At 47.5% G+C, this 17,978-nt stretch overlaps 1 protein-coding gene across 28 annotated transcripts in view; it reads right to left on the bottom strand.

The window, feature by feature from the left end:
• The window catches only part of SCRIB (scribble planar cell polarity protein), a 792,600-nt gene that overhangs the window by 221,803 nt on the left and 552,819 nt on the right, over nucleotides 1-17,978 (bottom strand). For 20 of the 28 annotated variants that reach the window (XM_085604619.1, XM_085604607.1, XM_085604621.1 and 17 more), the window contains 2 exons: nucleotides 15,181-15,237; nucleotides 8,823-8,879 (listed from right to left, as the gene is read on the bottom strand). In XM_085604619.1, coding sequence (XP_085460745.1) covers nucleotides 8,823-8,879; nucleotides 15,181-15,237 — 114 coding nt within the window. The remainder of the gene's footprint in view (nucleotides 1-8,822; nucleotides 8,880-15,180; nucleotides 15,238-17,978) is intronic. The other 8 variants (XM_085604611.1, XM_085604629.1, XM_085604612.1 and 5 more) reach the window with 1 other exon arrangement.

Raw genomic sequence — 17,978 nt, 5'->3', positions numbered from 1 at the left:
GTGTATATGAGAGGGTTGGAGATGAGACTTGGGATAGTTGATTGTGAACCCCAAGTTGTGTAAGATTTGGATGGTTTGGGGAGTGTGTAGACCACATTTGTTGAATGACTTGGCTTTTATTAGCCAGTCGTCTAGATACGGGAAGACATGAATTTGTTGTCTGAGATGTGCTGCTACTACTGCCAGACATTTTGTGAATACTCTGGGCGTGGTTGTTACCCCGAATGGAAGGACTGTGAACTGATAGTGTTGTCCGTCCACCACAAACCTTAGATACTTCCTTTGAGCAGGATGTATGGGAATGTGGAAGTAGGCGTCCTTGAGATCTAGTGTGGCAAGGAAATCGCCTTGTTGCAGCAGTGGGAGCACTTGTTGAAGAGTGATCATATGGAAATGATCTGAGTGTATATACAGATTTAGGGGTCTGAGGTTGAGTATTGGTCTTAGAGTCCCGTCCTTTTTGGGGATTAGGAAGTAGAGTGAGTATACCCCTGTCCCTTGATGTTCTAAGGGAACTGGCTCTATTGCGTGTTTTTGGAGCAATGAGAGAACCTCTTATTTGAGGAGCGTAAGATAGTCTGGTGACATTGAACGCTGTTTGGGTGGTATATGTGGGGGGGGGGTTGGGGGGGGGGGGAGAGGGGGGGTAGTTGTGAGTTCCAGGCAGTAACCATACTGGATAATTTGTCTTACCCACTTGTCTGTTGTGATGGAGTTCCAGACAGGTAGGAACTGTGTTAGTCTGCCCCCGACTGGAGTGAAATGGCCTGGGGGGAGCGGAGCAAAGTCACTCTTTTGTGGCAGGGGAGGTGCGAGTATTGTTATTACCTCATCCTCGTCCCTTGTTGTCGTTTCCTCTGTATCCGCCTCTAAAATATCCTCTACTGGGGGACTTTTGTGTAGTGGCTTTGAATGTAGATGAGGTGTCTGCGCCCAATATTTTGGAGGCTCCTCTGTAGAAGGAGCGCCGAAAGGGGCCACGTGCTTGTGGAGACTGTAATGCTCCCATGGACTTAGCAGTCTCGGTGTCCTTTTTCATTTTTTCCAAGGACAGTGTCTACTGCTGGCTCAAATAGCTGTTCCTGGTTGAATGGCTGACTAAGTATGGTAGTTTGTACCTCTGGCTTAAAGCCTGAAATGCGTAGCCAGGCATGTAGTCTAAGGAGCACACTGGTGTTAATTGCTCTAGAGGCAGTGTCTGCGGCGTCAAGCGCACATTTGACGCATTTGAAATAAGCTTTCCCTCCTGGATAAGGTCATTTGCCTGGGTTTTATACTGTTCAGGCAGATGTTGTAAGAGATTCTCTAACTGGTCGTAGTGTACCCTGTCATATCGTGCTAATAGTGCTTGGTTGTTGGCAATACGCCAATGATTAGCGGCTTGTGCTGCTACTCTTTTGCCAGAGGCTTCTAGCAGTTTGGATTCTTTGTCGGGGGGTGGTGTATCTCCTGTGGTTTGGGAGTTGGCACGTTTCCTAGCATTGGAAACGACCAAAGAATCCAAAGGCAACTGTCCTTTGATATAATTAGGATCTTCAGGGGTAGGCCTATAATTCTTTTCTATTCTAGGGTTAAGAACCCTGGCACGGACGGGGTCTTTAAATACCTCGGGGGCGTGCTTAATGATTCCTTTGATCATAGGCAGGATTTGTACTAACTTTTGAGATTGTTCAAAAGTATCTAAGAGGAAGTCTTCCTCTGGTGCGGAGTGCAGTGTAACGCAGTGGTAAAGTGCCGCTCTATTTAATAATTGGCCAAACCCTAGGTGATCATCTGGAGGAGATGGTTTGGAGGGATATGGCTGCGGTTCTGGCATGTCTGTTGGGAGAGGGAATGCCCAATCAACAAGTGGTGAGGTATCTGGATCCGTGAACGGGTCATTAGGATCACCCCCACCCCCTAGGTCATCATCATCATCATCTGGAGGTGGTTTATGTGATGGAGAAGTTACAGGTAAGGGTGGTGTAGGCAGAGGAGGTGGGTTAGAAGGCAGTATAGGAGAGGAAGGGGGTATAGGCGATGTTGCAGAGTCCTTCCTGTGTACAGGAACTGGAGCAGATGGTGTGTCCAGTTTCCGATTTTTTACATGGCACAGCCGTGACATGTCCAGTCTTTGGGTTAATATAAATCATTTTCTGCCTTGGATCGATGGGATCTGGGTGAAAAAGTTCTTGTTCCTCTGGAACAGTTTTTGGTGCTGATTTTTTCGGTTCCGAGCGAGGTTTTGGCTGATCCGTGTAGGTTTTGGCTTTAGGCGGTGTATCAGAGTCCTTAGCTGTTTGTTTAGGTGCCGATGATGGTTTCGGAGCCGAAGCTGGATCTTTAGAACCTTCGGTGCCGGTTTATCTATGGGCCTTGGCGTTTTCGGGGCCGAAGGCGTCGGAGCCGATTTTGGTGCCAAGTGGTCTTTTGGCTTTGGTGCCGAAGGTGCCGGTGGGACAAAGACATGCGGTTTGCTCGGTCCCGAGCTACCGGAAGGCTTGTGTTGTTTCTTCGGAGCCAAGCCCGGAGGCAGGGCTTCTGAAGGATCTCGACTGGGGCCAACAGGCGAAGTCTTGACCACTGCCTTTGGTTTTGGAGGGGTTGGTGCAGGGACAGTAGTACTCACACGTTGCCCAGGAGTGATGGGGTCGGAGTCCTCTGCTTCGGAGATGATTTGGAGATCCTCTGAATCTTCTTCTGGGACATCGGGGCCTTCTTCAAAGATGTCCTCTGGTTCCGGAGCTGGTCTCTGTGCCCTGATGTGTCTTCGAGCCCTTCGATCTCGAATGGTGTTTTTGGATCGAAAGGATGCACAGGCTGGACAGCTGGACTCCTCGTGTTCAGGTGATAGGCACAGGTTGCAGACTTTGTGATGGTCACTGTGTGAAAATTTTGCTCCACACTGGGGGCATTTTTTTGAAAGGCGTCCTTTCCATGAGCCATAGGCCTTACGGCGTGGATAGGCCCAGCGGCCCGCGTCGACGTCTGGAATCGAGCCGATGAAATCGATGTCGAAGATGAAGGTGCTTCGATGGTTTCTGTGGAAATTTTACGCTTCGAGAAGCTTGGAATTGAGATTTCCAACCGGAGCGGAAAAGTTGCATCCGAACCCAATGGCGGATAAAAATCAATCTAACGATGGAGTTGATGCCCATGTGCACTATCGTCCAAGGGAGGAATCACCTATCTCGTGAACACAAAGACTTCTTCCAAAGACAACAACGTGCAAGCATCCGAGCCCAACACCAGATGGCGATCTACTATCCTAGTGTGTGATCTGCAGCTCATATGCCTCGAACCGTTACTTACCTGCCGGTAAAGATCTTACCTCACCTGTAAAAGAATCATAGACATCAAACTGAATCTGGTAACTCCGAAGCTCTCACTTCGCCGGTACGGTGTGCTGATTTCATGCAACACCAGCAGTGGCGTTTGATGTCACTGAAGCCATACATGCACAACCCAGCGGATCATCCTCAGTTTCAACCCATTTTTCGCCCTGCCTTCAAGGCATGTGGATGGAGTGACATCAATAGACTAACAACATCAGGTGTAATCTTGTTCACTTTCCCTAAAGGGGAGGCAGGTGGGTCGGAGAGGAATCTGCAGCCAGATACAGTATCCACCAGAAAGATCGTTACTGCAGTTAAGTAATTTTTCTTCTGATGAATACTTCTACCTGTAGATCTCTCACGCGCAGAATGCATTCCAGAGCAATATCCTGCCCTGGAGGTGGGCTGATGGATGGTTAGGCAAGAAAATCTTACAAAACAGACCTGGCAAAGTGGCCTTCTTAATCCAGGCAATGTTGCTTGGTGAAGGTATGTAGGGATGCCCACATTGCCACCTTGCAGATCTCTGCTGTGGGAACACTTCTGGCAAGTGCCAAACAGGGAGATTTGGCTCAGGTTGAATGGGCCCCGATGCCTTCAGAGAATTACTTTTTGCTGAAGTAAAGCAGTTTTGAAGCAGAGAATGACCCACCTTGAAAGGGTTCTCTTCTGCACGGTCCTCCCTTTTTAGGCTCCACAATACCCTTCGAAGAGCTGGTCATCCAGTCGTATGCCCTTGGTATGGTCCAAGTAGTAGTTGACCACCCGCCTATGATCCAGCCTATGCAACCGCTTCTACTCAGTGGGATGCGGAGGGGGATAAAGAGCGAGTAGAGCAATGGACTGACCCAGGTGGGGGGGGGGGGGGGGGGGGGGGGGAGGGCGGTCATCATGTTAGACTGGAAAACATTTCACAAACTTGTCAAAGAAAAAGGAAGTAATGAGTGGACGGAAACTAAGAGCTTCTAATTTGCTCACCTGTCAGGCTGAAGTGATAGACACCCAAATAGTTTTTAATTTTTTTTTTTTTTTAACATTTTTTAAAAGAGTTCACATCCTTAAGGGTCAAATATTGAGGGGCTCAAACAAAGTCCTCATAAGAAAAGTTACAATCAAATTAAGGTCCCATTGCGGCACAGAAAATGGGGTGGGAGGATACATGTTCATCAACCCCTTCCGAAAACGTATAATGGTGGGGGATTTGAAAAGGGAAGGCTAGCCTGGCAGACAGAGGAATGCTAACAACCCAGCCAAATACCCCCTGACAGTGCCTACGGCTCAACCCTTCTGGGCAAAGTGCATATCAGAGGATATGTGCGGAGCCATGTTAACAGTTAGAGGTGCCCAGTGCAACAATTGTATTTGGCATCCCCCTCCATGACCTCCTCCACAGATTACCTCACCACCACCTTCCAACAGTGCCACTTATCTCTCGGCAACCCCTCTCTCACATGCATTTTGTTTTATAGAGTTACTCATACCAATCTTCGAGTGTCCGTGCACTTTACATCACACACACATTATACAAAGGGAATTAATCTTGTGTGTGACACAACAATGAGGATTACTGTTTCCGATCTGCGTGGTACACATTCTTTGAAGCAGGCATATTAACCATCTACTTTAGGAGTCCAAAATGGTAGCAACACAACTTTAATCTCTCGCCAGCAGAAACATTAATCACCTGCATTGAAATTTTTACTGTTGCCTGAAAACTGTTGGATGCAAAGAAACACTAGATGTTTTTAAAACCAATAGTTATTTCTGAACACAGCGCCAGGTGTGGCTGCACCTATCGCACCATTCTAAAGCTGGCGCTGAACATGTGACAGTTTGACATTTAAGGGGTTTAGATTCTTGACCGCTGCACACGATGCAACAAAGCTTATCAATCTCCCAGAGTGAGCAGATTTAGCAGAAGGGTAAGTGGAGGACGTCCGGTCTGAATGATAGCTTGATCGGTGGACAGTTGAAGAAGCGCAGGTGGTCTTCATAAAACACCCTCCTTGTCAAATGTGAGGCAATGAGAATAAAGCAGGGCAATGAGAATAACTTAGGCCCCGTATTTGAGTATCTTCCTCAGGACTAGAGGATTCAAGGGTTTGAATGGGAAACGCATGGTGCAGTGGAAATTTCCATTTAAACTGAAAACGCGTCCCTCAACACTCTTACAAAGGATACTGCAGGGTGCAGAACTGCTGGCATTGAGCATTCTTTGAGAAGGCAAACCGGTCCATCTGAGATGTGGTCCCACTGACAGATGATGTTCTGGACTACCTCTGGCAATAGTAACCCCACTTGATTGTTAATATAACGCCAGCTCATGCTGTTGGCTGACATTCAGAGCCCCCTTTAGGTCAATGGTGTTAAACCAGAACCCTTGACAGTGTGCCCAAGTCCACAGTCTCAGTGCCTCCAGATAAAGGAGGTGAGACCCTAATCCCAATTGCTTGTTCACGTACATCGCCAGTGTGTTGTTCGTCAAAGATCTGGATGGACCGATCTTGGAAGGGGAGGAAGGCATTGAGTGCCAGCCCAATTGGCCACAGTTCCAACAGATTAATGTTAGGAACCTGTTCTTCTGGAGACCAGAGGCCTCTGATCTCCAGATTCTCCAGGTGAGCACCCCATCGTAAGGTGTAGGCAGCCATCACTACCATAGTCACGGTTGGAGGGGGTGAAGGCCATTGTGCCACTGAGGTTTGCCAAGTTCCCCCACCAAGCCCCTTATGCCGTAGTGCTTGGGGAGATCACAATGGAGTCAGTCAGATCTCCACTCATACTGTAGCCACTGCCTGCGCAAGCACCACTGCACAGCTTTTATTTGCCAACATGCACAGGTGACCAGGAGAAGGCAGGAAGCCATCCGACTTAGGAATCACACGAGCCTCAGGACTGAAACTCTCACGCTTTAAAGGAGTGGAACAATTTTCTGTATGCTGACACTCATTGGAGGTGGAGGAAAGGCACAGAGAAGGGCAGTATCCAGAATAGACTATGAACAGGAGCTGTTGGGAAGGCCATGGGTGAGATCTGGGCTCATTGATTAAAAAGCCCAGGTCGAGCAGCAGAGATGCTATCTAGTACTGATGGCACAACACTGCCTCTTGCAAGTAGGCTTTGTTTAGACTGCCATCAAGGTACAGAAAGATTGGGGTGCCCACCCTTTTGACATGGGCCGCAACCACTGCCATTGCCTTAAAAAAACTTGAGCGGACGATGCACAGCCAAATGGTAGGACTGCAAACTGGTTGTGAGTAGAACCCGCCACAAGTTGCAAGTTCTTCCAGCATGACTGCAGGATAGGAATGTGAAAGTGTGAAGTCTGTAGGTCAAGTGGCACTATCCAGTCTCCAAGCTCCAACCCAGCAACAGTGGGGAAGAAATTAAATTCACTGATGTCTAGGATTAGCCTGGTCTCTGAAAAAGCAAGCTCAATAGAATGGCAGGCCCATTAAATTTGCCTAGACATCACTTGAGAAGTTTGAAGAATGTAACCAGTCTCCGGGGGTTTTGATTCTCTGAGGGGACTGCTGGGAAGGACCTGCCTGACTGCCCCGAAGAGCCGGAAGCATGAACAACCAGACTCTCAGGTGAAGGGTGAGCTGATAGGAAGGACAGGCCACCTGGAGCTGGGTGATGGAGGTGTGCCACTAGCATGTTCACAGCAGGAGGGGAAGTTAGGTTTTTACCAGGCTGCCAACACTGGGTCATTAAAGTGCAGCATGTTGGTGGCATTGGAAAGTGGACTTCCTTTAGGACATTGGTCTTGACATCCACTGCAGGAAGCTGAAGATCTGATAAGTCCACAACCCTTTTCACTATAAACTGAAATGACACTCCTTCTGGAGTTAGATGGCCAGTAGGGAATTACAGCCCTGCTCTGGGGAGGAGTCCTGGCAACTAGCTGACAAAAGCCTTTGAGATCATACCCTTGGTCACCACCATTTCCTTTATGAGAGTAAAGACCCAGAGGATCCAAATCAATTCTAAACAGGTCGTACATCCTGGTTCTATATTCCTCTTCCTGTCATGAAGCCTCCCAGCAGGATCTGACGTGAGTCGCAAGTTCAGGAACTGGTGAAGCCGGCAGTGTCCAGTACCAGTGGCAGAGCTGTCCAGGGCATGGGTGTCTTGTAACGTTGTGCTAGGTCAAACCAGTGTGAAGTTGGTGTCTGGCCCAAAGTGCCAACACTAAGTGGTGTACGAGTCATGGACATGAGCATTTAGAATTAGCATGAAGACATGGTGCCCCCATGCGCGCTAGATTCACCAGGAAAGATGGAGTGCGTGGCGATTAAAAATACTGGATCTGAGCCTGACGTTGGAAACTCCAGGATGGCTGAAGCCGGCATCAGGAACTCTAGGTGCAATGGTCTTGGTGCTAAAGGGTCCGGGAAGGATGGTAGAGGAGCAAAGAGGGTCGAGGTGGCTCTGGGACCAATTCCAGAATAGTCATCGGTGCGGGACTGCTGGAAGGGGGAATCAAGTGCTCCAAACCAACCAACTCCAGTTACAATAAGACCCTGTAGGAGTCAGAGGGTGCTGGGGTGACTTACCATTTGCTTGCTTATATGTTTCTTGTTCTACTTCTCCCCTCCCAAAAAAAAGTGCGAGGAAAATGACCTAGAGAGAGGTTTCGAGTGTCGCTGACTACGCTGGTGAGCTCTTGCCCTGGCCATGTAGAGTTTTGCTTCCTTCTCTTTGAAGGCCATCAATTGCATGCTCTGGCATGAGCCACAGGGACACGATTTAAGGTCTGATCCAAGACATTAAGAGACAGATGAGTGGAGATCCATTATGTCAATCTGTCCCTCACAGTCCCTATTGGGTTTAAACCTGGGTTTCTTGAGGGATTTGAACTGTTTCAATTGTTCTTCGTAGGTCGGCAGTGCAAGAGCTCAAAAAGCACATTCGATCTCAATGCCAGAAAAAAAAACAATCGGAGGTGGAGTCTTTGTCCTGGTGCATTGTGAGTTTCACGGAGGGACCAGGAGACACCTCAAAACCGCAACTTACACTACAAAGAAAAAACTTTCAATGTCTGTGCTCAACGTGAGATTGCAGGAGAGTTCAAAGCATGTGCTCTTTACCAACACAGGCTAAACACAATCTAATTTCCTAAGGGTCCTTGTAAGACATACTCTCAACTTGCACAAGGTTTAACATGTCCACTTCAGAAAAGACTGAGCGTACGATACCCACCTGTCCCTATACATTATCTGCAAAGGCTTTGTAGTCTGAGATGGCGGAGGGCTTAGTGTGGCAAGAGAGTAAAGCATATTGGGAAAAATACTATGTCAGAATGAAACATCTATACCCCAGTAATACAGACTTTCTCAGAGTGGGAGTATCAGGTGAGTGAGCTGCTTACAATAAGGAAAGCAGAGTAGACAGAAGGAGCAAGTGCAACTCACCAGGGAAGCAAAGCAAGCAGTTAGACAAGCAAGTCCCAATCCCCACCCCTTCCCTCACTCCCACCCACTCTGTACCCCTGACCTTTCTCACCTCTGCCTCCTCCTCGAGGAGTCGCGTGGCCTCCTCCCGCTCCCTACGCATCCTTTCCTTCATTGGAAACAGGACAGCATGACAGTCAGAGCAACATCCGGCCAAAGACACAAAGCAGTGCAAGCATAAAGACCAAGAAGGAGAGAAAGAAAGGGATAAGCGTGAAAGGTAGAGCTTGAAGAGGGTGACTGCCAATTCCTGTTGCTTGTCAGCCTTAACCAATGACCCCAGAGAATATCTCCTTTTGTCATCCACTTTCAATTGAGTGTCGGTGGAGCAAGGTGGAAACCGGGGACCACAAGTTTGCCAGTAACAGCATTGGTAGCAACAAACTTCCCAATTGTGTTTACTTCTGACCTACGCTAGAGAGGCTCAAATGGGTGTATGAATGTGTCCCATGATGTAAGCTTATACAACTCCGTTTCCTCCATTCCTAGAGAAAAGACAATTCAAAAGCAGGTTGAAACACGCTAAACTCAAAGGCAACAACCATATTTCAATAGTAGATCTCAAGCGACTTGAGAAACAAAGACCTTAGTCACAGCCAAGCTTGCCACAAAATGTTGCATTATCTTTGGCCAACAATCTTTAGGTTGCAATCAGATTGAGAACAACCAGGCTGGATTTCACAGCCCAGGTCTATTCATTTGTCTACTACAAAACTTAGTATGTTGCATCCATTACACTTACTTCTTTAAAGATAAACACCCCCCTTTATTTTTCATCCTGTTCAGGACTGGAAACTGCTTATTAAAGCACTTAATACAAATCTACGGATGATCCTTCGCAATGCCTGCGAGAGAAGCTACACTTGTGTGTGCGCCCTCTCAACACATCTTAGTGTGAAGGTTTCTTACTAACAGATTATTTAGGGTGTTGGGAATATGAGACCATGCCTATGGACTAGTAGCAATAGCATCACTAAAAAGGCAACTTTTTCCTTTGCTTACATTATGTGTCAATCTTAGTCTAAATCTGTGGTAAAAAGGCACCTATTCTTATTTTCCGTACCACATCAAGGTGTTCGGACAGCAACCAAGAAAGCGTATACAGTAGCGACCATGACAGTGGGCAAAACACTGAATGCCGTGAGATTTTATTAACAATGGCACTAACCCTTAGGGAAGTAACGCGCACTGCAAGGGATATAGTATCCACTGGAAATGTCGTTAACTGAGGCAAGTAACTATTTCTTCTGATGGATACTTCTTCCAGCAGATTCCTCACATTAAGAATTAGTACCAAATCAATAAATTGAAGGAGACAGGATTCAGTAGAACTGTTTAAACTGCACTGGCAAAGTATCCATCCATGTGAGCCTTAGCTGTGAAACAACAGTGTTAACCAAAAGTATGCATGAATAGATACGTGTCACCCACCAAACAATAGCCAAGGACTACTCTAGTGAGGGCAGCAAAAGTTACCATAGCCCTTGTGGAGAGGGCTCAAATGCCACCTGGAAGATTTTTATTTCCAAGGCATAGACGATCTTAATACCAAGGGCAACAAAGTGATAACATGCGCCAGATTACCACCTTGCCCTTCTTAGCTGCAGTAAAGTCCACAAAGAGCAGACCATCCACTCTGTTCTGTTATATGCAATCAATATAATCCGACAACACTCCGATGGAGTTTAGTATATTGCATCCCTGCTCCGCTTTGGTGGGGTCAGGGGGAGAGAAGGATGGAAGGGCAATGGATTGACTAAAGTGAGACAACGTTTGGAAGAAATGCACGGCAGGTGTGGAGCCCCAGTTTGTCTGGATAGCACACCATGAAGGGTAGACAGACCGAAAGGACCTACTGATCAGCATTCCTACACACAGAAATTTTTCTGAGCAAGTAGCCAGTATAAAGCATTAGCAGATAAACCAAGCAAGTGTGGATTGGTTAGAATAGCGAAACCATGAGAGAAAGTCTATATCAAATTAAAAACTCCCTGAGGGAGAGAAAAGATGGTAAACGTTTAAAAAAATGTGTCACAAGTAATGACGTCAGGGAGACATACGGCAGAGGGGGCTGCCAAATGGACCTTAAACAGGAGTGACTACCAAACACTAATGAGCAAGAGGCAGCATGAAGTGTAGAACATGAATGCTGCTCCCTGAGAAAAGAAAGAAGAAGGCCTTGAAGGCAAGGCAAAACACCCTAATTCGAAAAAATTAATGTGCAGTCCTTGCTCTGCCAGGAGAACACACACCCTTCGCCGTAACGTCACACAGATGAGCGTCCCTGCCAGGAGGCGTCCATAACCACTGTAGCCTACAATATTAGAGAACTGAATGGACAACCTAGCAAAGGATTGTATGGCACATTAGAAAGAACAATCTTAATTCTGCACCGGAGAACAAAGACTTCCCCAGATACTGAGGCCACTGTTTTCTCAGACTCCATTGAGGAGTTATCATTCACCAACCAGGGTGGGACACCACTAGGATACATGAGGTTATCAGGCCTAGCAAGCATAAGACTGGAATCTGTGTCTAAACAGAAAACTCGAAATCATACGACTAATGTTTGCAATCCTATGGGGAGAAGAAAAAAGCCTTCATAGCGATTGTGCCTAGCACCTCTCCTTTGAAGGTGAACCTTTGCGTAGGGCCAAGGTGAGATTTCTGGGCACTGACGGCAAAATTCAATTTGGTGGGAGGGTCAAGGTGCGCTGAAGATGTTCATCAATTAGTGCATGCCTTAATCAGCCAGTCATCCAAATATGGAGCAGCCACATGTACTCCAGATCTCTGCAGTGAATCTACCACAACTTCAGCAAATGCTATGGTGTAGTCGCTAGACCAAATGCAAGAACCATGGGAAGGTAGTGCTGCAGATCCTACAGCAAACCTCTGGTAGTGCAAATCAGCAGGCAGGATTAGTAGTTGAAAGTAGGCATCCTGGATGTCCTGGGACAACAGCCAATCCCAGACACTGAGTGCCAATAGCATTTGGCACAGGATCAGCATTTTGAACTTGTCCTGCTGAATGAGCAGATTTATGAGGCATAGGTCGAGGATGTTCAAGCCCCTGGTCTCTTGGGACCAAGAAATATGAGAAGAATCCCATGCCCCTTTCCTCCAAGGGCACCACCTCTATTGCAACACTGTTCAGCATGGATACAAAACTGCACTTCAAGACAGAGGTCTGTGTCAGCGAGCACATCCTGGTGGAAGGACGGCAGGCAGGAAGGGAAGAAAAAAACATAGTGTGTAGCCCTTGCAACAAAAAAAAAAAAAAAAAAAAAAAGAATGAAGAGGATCTAGCAGTCCATTGTGATCACCTCCCAACTGGCGGTGAAGTGGGAGACACTGACACACCCACCAGAAGCTGGTGCATAAAAGGTGTTGTAGGGGGTGTGGGAGTCAACAAGTTTTTGAGGCAGCAAAGCAGGCAGAGGATGTCGGGTACTGGAGCTGCTGCTAGTGATGGCATTTCCTCAAATCCTCTTCTTAGATCGGTTGCGAAAGGTTTTGTGTTGGCCTTTAAATGCACTATAGAGCATAAGTTGCAGGCCAATAGACCACAGTTGGAGCAGATAAAACACACGCAGATGTCATGAGAATCTGGCCTTTGTTTTTTTTTTTGTAACACCACCTACGGCAAGGTTTAATTTCTCAAATCTGAGGAGGAGGAAACATAAGGAATCTCATCACTGAAGGGCCAAGAGAGATTTGGAAACAACATATTGAGGCATGGAAAAACAAGAGCTGATGCCTGGCATGCTGGTTAGCACAGTAAATCTCCTGATGTTGTCACATCCTGGACAGGCAAAGCTGTGTCACAAGTCGCATGGCTTATCGCTGTAGAGCTATTGCTGGGAAAGAAAAGTTTCTGGGTCTACTCACGGCCTGGAGGGTATCGATAAGGTAAAAAATCTAAGGGAAGAAATATCAGCAATTCAAAGTTAGGTATGTCTCCTGGAAAACGGGTCACTCCAGGTGTGGACACAATATAAATTGGGCGAAGCATCTTATTTAAGAATTTAATCAAGCCTTTGGGACGAAAGATGTACAGAGAGGCACACCGTCCAACTCACAAATGCATAAAAGTTGGAGGCACCTAGGACTTGTAGATGATGTATGCACCCTTCTGAGATAATGGCTATAAAATACACAATATTACATAACAGTAGCGATTTATCGAAGGAAGCTATGGGTCAGATGGTTTGTATCTCAGACCAGATAAAAATTGTTTGGTGTCCCACTGGTAAACTTAATGGGCGATAAGAAATATAATGTGGCAATCAAATGATCTTTGCTGGCTTCTTTAGCTGTCCAGTATTCCCCCGACATATTTCAGAAAGTTGCAAAGTAGTTTTAGAAGTATCTATGTGCACAATAGTCTACATGTGTCTGAAGAAGGTTAGTTCAACCACAAAACTCCGCTGCCAAACCCTAGCTAGTTGTTCTTACAATGACAACAATTGTGGATTTTCTGGTCTGGATATCATAAGAAACAGTTTTCAATTGATGTTTTGTAACAACCGCCATTCATCCAACTTCTGAGAAAATACTGAATGACCAATTTCTGGACAAAGTTGAGGATGTCTATGGACCAGACTGAAGATGGCACAGCACCTGGGGTTGTGAAAGATCTTTCTCAGAACTCTCGAGGTCAAGAGAGCAGAGTCCACCAGGGAATCCAACCCACACAAGAGGCAAAGATGTCACATTTTTTTCAGCTGCAATGATAACATGTCATCACCTGGTATCTTCACTGGCTCAAATACTGAATTTTGATGTCTACACAAAGGGGAAACCGGAAGGAACATGCACTAGGAACTGGTTGACTACATCAAATGACGTTCTTGTGGTAGAGTTGTGGCGAGTGAGTGTTTCTTTGCTTTCTGACAGAACAGGATTGTGTTCTCTGCTTTATGAGCATCATGGCCATATTTGAGCCGACTGGGAGGAATGCCTTTAAAGTTAGAAAGACTATTTTCAAATGTATTGGTACTATCCCTTGAAATGATTGGCAGCTTCCCCAGTGGAGTACCAGTTCGTACATGAAACAATCTGTCATTACCAAAACTGTATGGACCCATTAGGAGCTGGATGGACTGGGAAAGTCTTGGATTGATTGTCCAAGCAGGAGTCAGCATCAAGTACTATTATCACTACTGGATCTGTTACTAGGAAACCTACTAACATTACTAAAGCTGGGACCACTACTACTGACATTACAATTATCATCACCTAAAGAAACAGCACACCAAGTACTTCTAACTTTAGCATGACCCCACGTCCCATTACTGGTAGTAAAGCACTATTACTTTTACTACTGGATCCATTACTAGGATACCCACCAAAATTACTAAAGCGGGTAACACTGCTACTGATATTACAATCAGTACCAGTAGAATGCTAAAAGGTGTGCCTAAACAAGCACAAGTGCTATCATTGTTACACTACTAGAACCACTGCTGGTTGAAGCTCCTGCTACTAGCACTGCTAATAGTAGTTCCAGTAAGTCCACAACAAGTTCAAAGGTCAGATTTCTTACCCCTACTGCCCCTTTCGTGCGAACGTCACAGTATGACCTTGACTGATGAGAATCGTTCTCAACTTGTTTGAGCTTGATGAGTTGGCTTGTTACATTTATTGGCAGAAAGAAAGAGGAAGGGTAGACTTTTCTTTCTGTTCACCAGGGATGCTAAATTGAACCATTGATCACGAATAGGGTCAATAGTTGTGGCAAACGAGCAAGCAAGGGGCAGCCAAAACAAAGGGAAAAGCAACATCTAGATGGAGATGTACGGGATGGAGGAATCCACATGGGCTACTTGGTGCGATGAAGGATGACACAAAGAACTAACTGGAGTGGAAGATGGAGTTTATGATGGGGACAGGTGATGCATATTAAAACAGGGCTAGAAATAATAGCAATATGTGCAGTCAAGATCTGCGATTTAACACTGCCCCAAACCATTCCCTCACTTCTGAGTTGTGGATGCACTATAGCTAGAATAATAACACATTAAATAAAAAATAAATCACTGAGAAACATTCTGCAGTGAAACTCTGCTGGTCTGCACATATGTATTATGTATTACATGGAGGCACATTGACCGAAATAGTAAGGCCAGTCTAGTGGAACGCAGGTAAGGGAATTATAAAGGCAAGTTTGTTGATGCTGGTAACAGCAACATTTAAAACTTGACTTAGCTTTATGGGTGAAATATAACTCCCTGAAAGCATGTGTAGTTTCATGAGCATTGGATTCGAAGTAGATGTGAGACGACTAATGTCTATTGCAACACCTGACTGCAATATGGCTGCTGATGCTAGTATTTCTAACCCAGTGTTGCTACTTCTCAGTTAGTAACTAAAGGATGGAACTGTTAACATTAGATCAATGTGCTCACCACTTTCTCCAGCTCTTCTTTCTCCCATTGAGAGGTCTCTCTCACCATCTCCATTTCCTGTGCAAAACAGAACGCAAGCATTAGAAACTCGGCATCAGACTTTCAGAAGCCCGCCAGCAAGCAAATTGAAGACGATACCCAAAATCATACATCAAATTTGGTCACACTCAATTTTTACTGTGGTTCAGACAATCCACCAGCCAATGACCGCAATAGCATGACCAGCTGGACTACACGGGAACACTGCAGATCAAAGGGTGGTGATGGAAAAAGCTAGGCCATTAGCTGAAGGAGGCAGAACGCAAAGGATATTTTCTTTTTCTGTGCAAAACATTTTATTATTATTTTGAACAGTATGGTAATCAACAATCAATAGAGCAACAAATTACTGACCTTCTGTTGATTAATAATTTGTAGGAATCTAGCTCTTTATGTGATGTATCAATAATCTGATATATTGTGTAAAGAGTCCAGGGGTTCCCTTACTAATGGGTGTACAGGGCTTGGTATGCAATCCCAAAGTGCTCTGTTAAGGGGTAGTGTGGTCGAGCAGCCTTAGACTTAACACAGAGGAGTGTAAGACATCTGCAAATACACACAATGAATAATAAATGACAAGAAGACTCAAGAAGGAGATCCATGACAATTTATAAAAATAGCAAGTATCTTAATATGTGTTTAGGAATCAGAGAAAAATCGTTCAGGTAAGTACGTTTAAAAATATATATTTTTTTCACTTTAAAAAGTATGGACAGTGCTACAACGCAATGCTGCAGACAGTAGGCCAGACTAGGCCAGCGACACAGCGATCCAGGAGGAGGACGGACCGGGGCGCAACACAAGCCACTCCAAAACCATCAGCAAGAAGGTCGCACCAGCGACAATCCGTGTGATGCCACGGAGAGCAGAAGTCCGAAGGACGACCACACCTCCCCAGCACATGATAAAGCTATATAATAGCTACCATTACCCCACATAGGTCATGTGACGTCCCAGCACATGGGAACCCTCTTAGGAAAAAGTTTCTGCATCAGAGGACAAACAGAAAGACCTGCGGAGAAAAACGGTGACGGCTTGCCAATCAGCCAATAAAGAAAACACAGAAGGCCTAATCTCAGGGCCTACACTGCTTACTAACAGCCAAAACCACAAGTCAAAACCGGGCCAGACCAGCAGCCAACAGCACCAAGGTCCTAACAAAAGGATCCGAAGGCACATGAACCACACAGAACAAACAACCGGGGGTGCGCCCTAAAAGGCCCCCGGAAAACCACGGAAGAACACCTCCCAAAACATGGACCGACTCATGGGTCACTGAGGAGGAGGAGGACGAAGCCCCGCAAGAAATCTCTCAATGGCAGAATCCGCAGGGGCGTGGAACAAAAGAGTGCCATCAAAAGGAAGGTCCACCAACCGTTCCCTCACGTACTCCGGGAAGATACTATGCCAGAGCCAGGCATGCCGACGTAGGGCCACCGAAGAAGCCATCGTACGACCTAGCACATCCGAAACGTCCAGAGCCAAGCGAAGAATAGAGGCCGCCAGCTCCTGGCAATCCAACACATGGTGCCTGAGATCAACACAGGCACCGTCCTGAGAAGCGGCCGACGTAAGGGACTCCGCCGAGTCCCACAAGCAAGAAGTGGCCCTTGCTAAGACACAGAGTGTTAAGGGCGCGCAAAGCCGCACTGGTGGAGGCGAAGATATTGCGCCCCCAGGAATCCAACCAGCGGGTCTCCCGTGACAGGGAAGACAACACCGATGGCAGGGTGGGAAAGGCAGTCTGTAAAAGAGGGCCCCTGGTAGAGGGGTGGAGGGAAAGACAGACAGGGTCATGTGGCGCAGGACGGTGGCGGTGCAGAAGTGGCTGGGGCACCACATCCCCTGTGGCTGGCCGCCCCCAAAAGAGACGTGTGGAGCGAAGCCTCAAAGGGAAGAAGCAGCTCCCAACCCCCATAACCCTGATGGAGGACCTCCAGAAGATGATCCGTGGGGAAATGGGCAGCGGGATCGCCCATGTGAAAGATCCCCAGCGCCGTGGAGACAGCCCGAGCGAGGGTAGCAGCATCCTCCGTAGGGCCCCGTGGCGGGGAAAGCAGTTCCTCGGTGGGCGACAGCTGCAAGCTAAGGCGGCCGTCCCCCAGGCCAATTGGAGGCAGGAAAGGCCAAGTCCGGAAAGGAGGAGGGGGGGGGGGACCGAGGAATGGGGAACCTGAGGTCCTTCCGGCGAAGACTGCGAGCGCGGCGACGGCGATGAGCCGTCCTTGGAAGACGCCGGGGAAAATTCAACGACACGGCGGCCCGTCTCCGGAGAAGAGGAAACCAACAACCGCCGGACCTCTGGAGCAGAGGGAGCGTCTGAAGACGACTCAACGACCCGACACCGGCCCTGCGCCGTAGAGTCCGCGACCGGCGTCTGGTCAACATCGACCGGTGCCGAAGGGGACGCCGGACCGACCTCCGCCACAACGCGCGGCGCAGGAGACCAGAGCTGGGTCGGCGAAGGAACGGCGCCGAAAAGGCATCGACTCTACCTCCGATGAGACAGCCGCCTGCGTGGAGGGATGAAGGGGGCCCAGGGACACGCCCTGACCCCTAGCAGGCCCCTGCTGCGCCGCCAGGGCCAGCAGCCGCTGGCACCTGAGCGGCGTCACCTTGGACAAGGCCGCTGCCTGCCGAGAGGACCGTGGGGGACTCGAGGACACGCCAGAGTCCTGGCAACCTCCCACGACACCACAGGGATCCCCGCGGGGGTTTGCGGCGAGGCTGTGGCGCCTGGGTCCGAAGGAGGGAACCCC

The sequence above is a fragment of the Triturus cristatus genome, chromosome 5_1 (genome assembly GCF_964204655.1).
Source record: "Triturus cristatus chromosome 5_1, aTriCri1.1, whole genome shotgun sequence".
NCBI lineage: Eukaryota > Metazoa > Chordata > Amphibia > Caudata > Salamandridae > Triturus > Triturus cristatus.
This window is presented reverse-complemented; position numbering and strand designations above follow the sequence as displayed.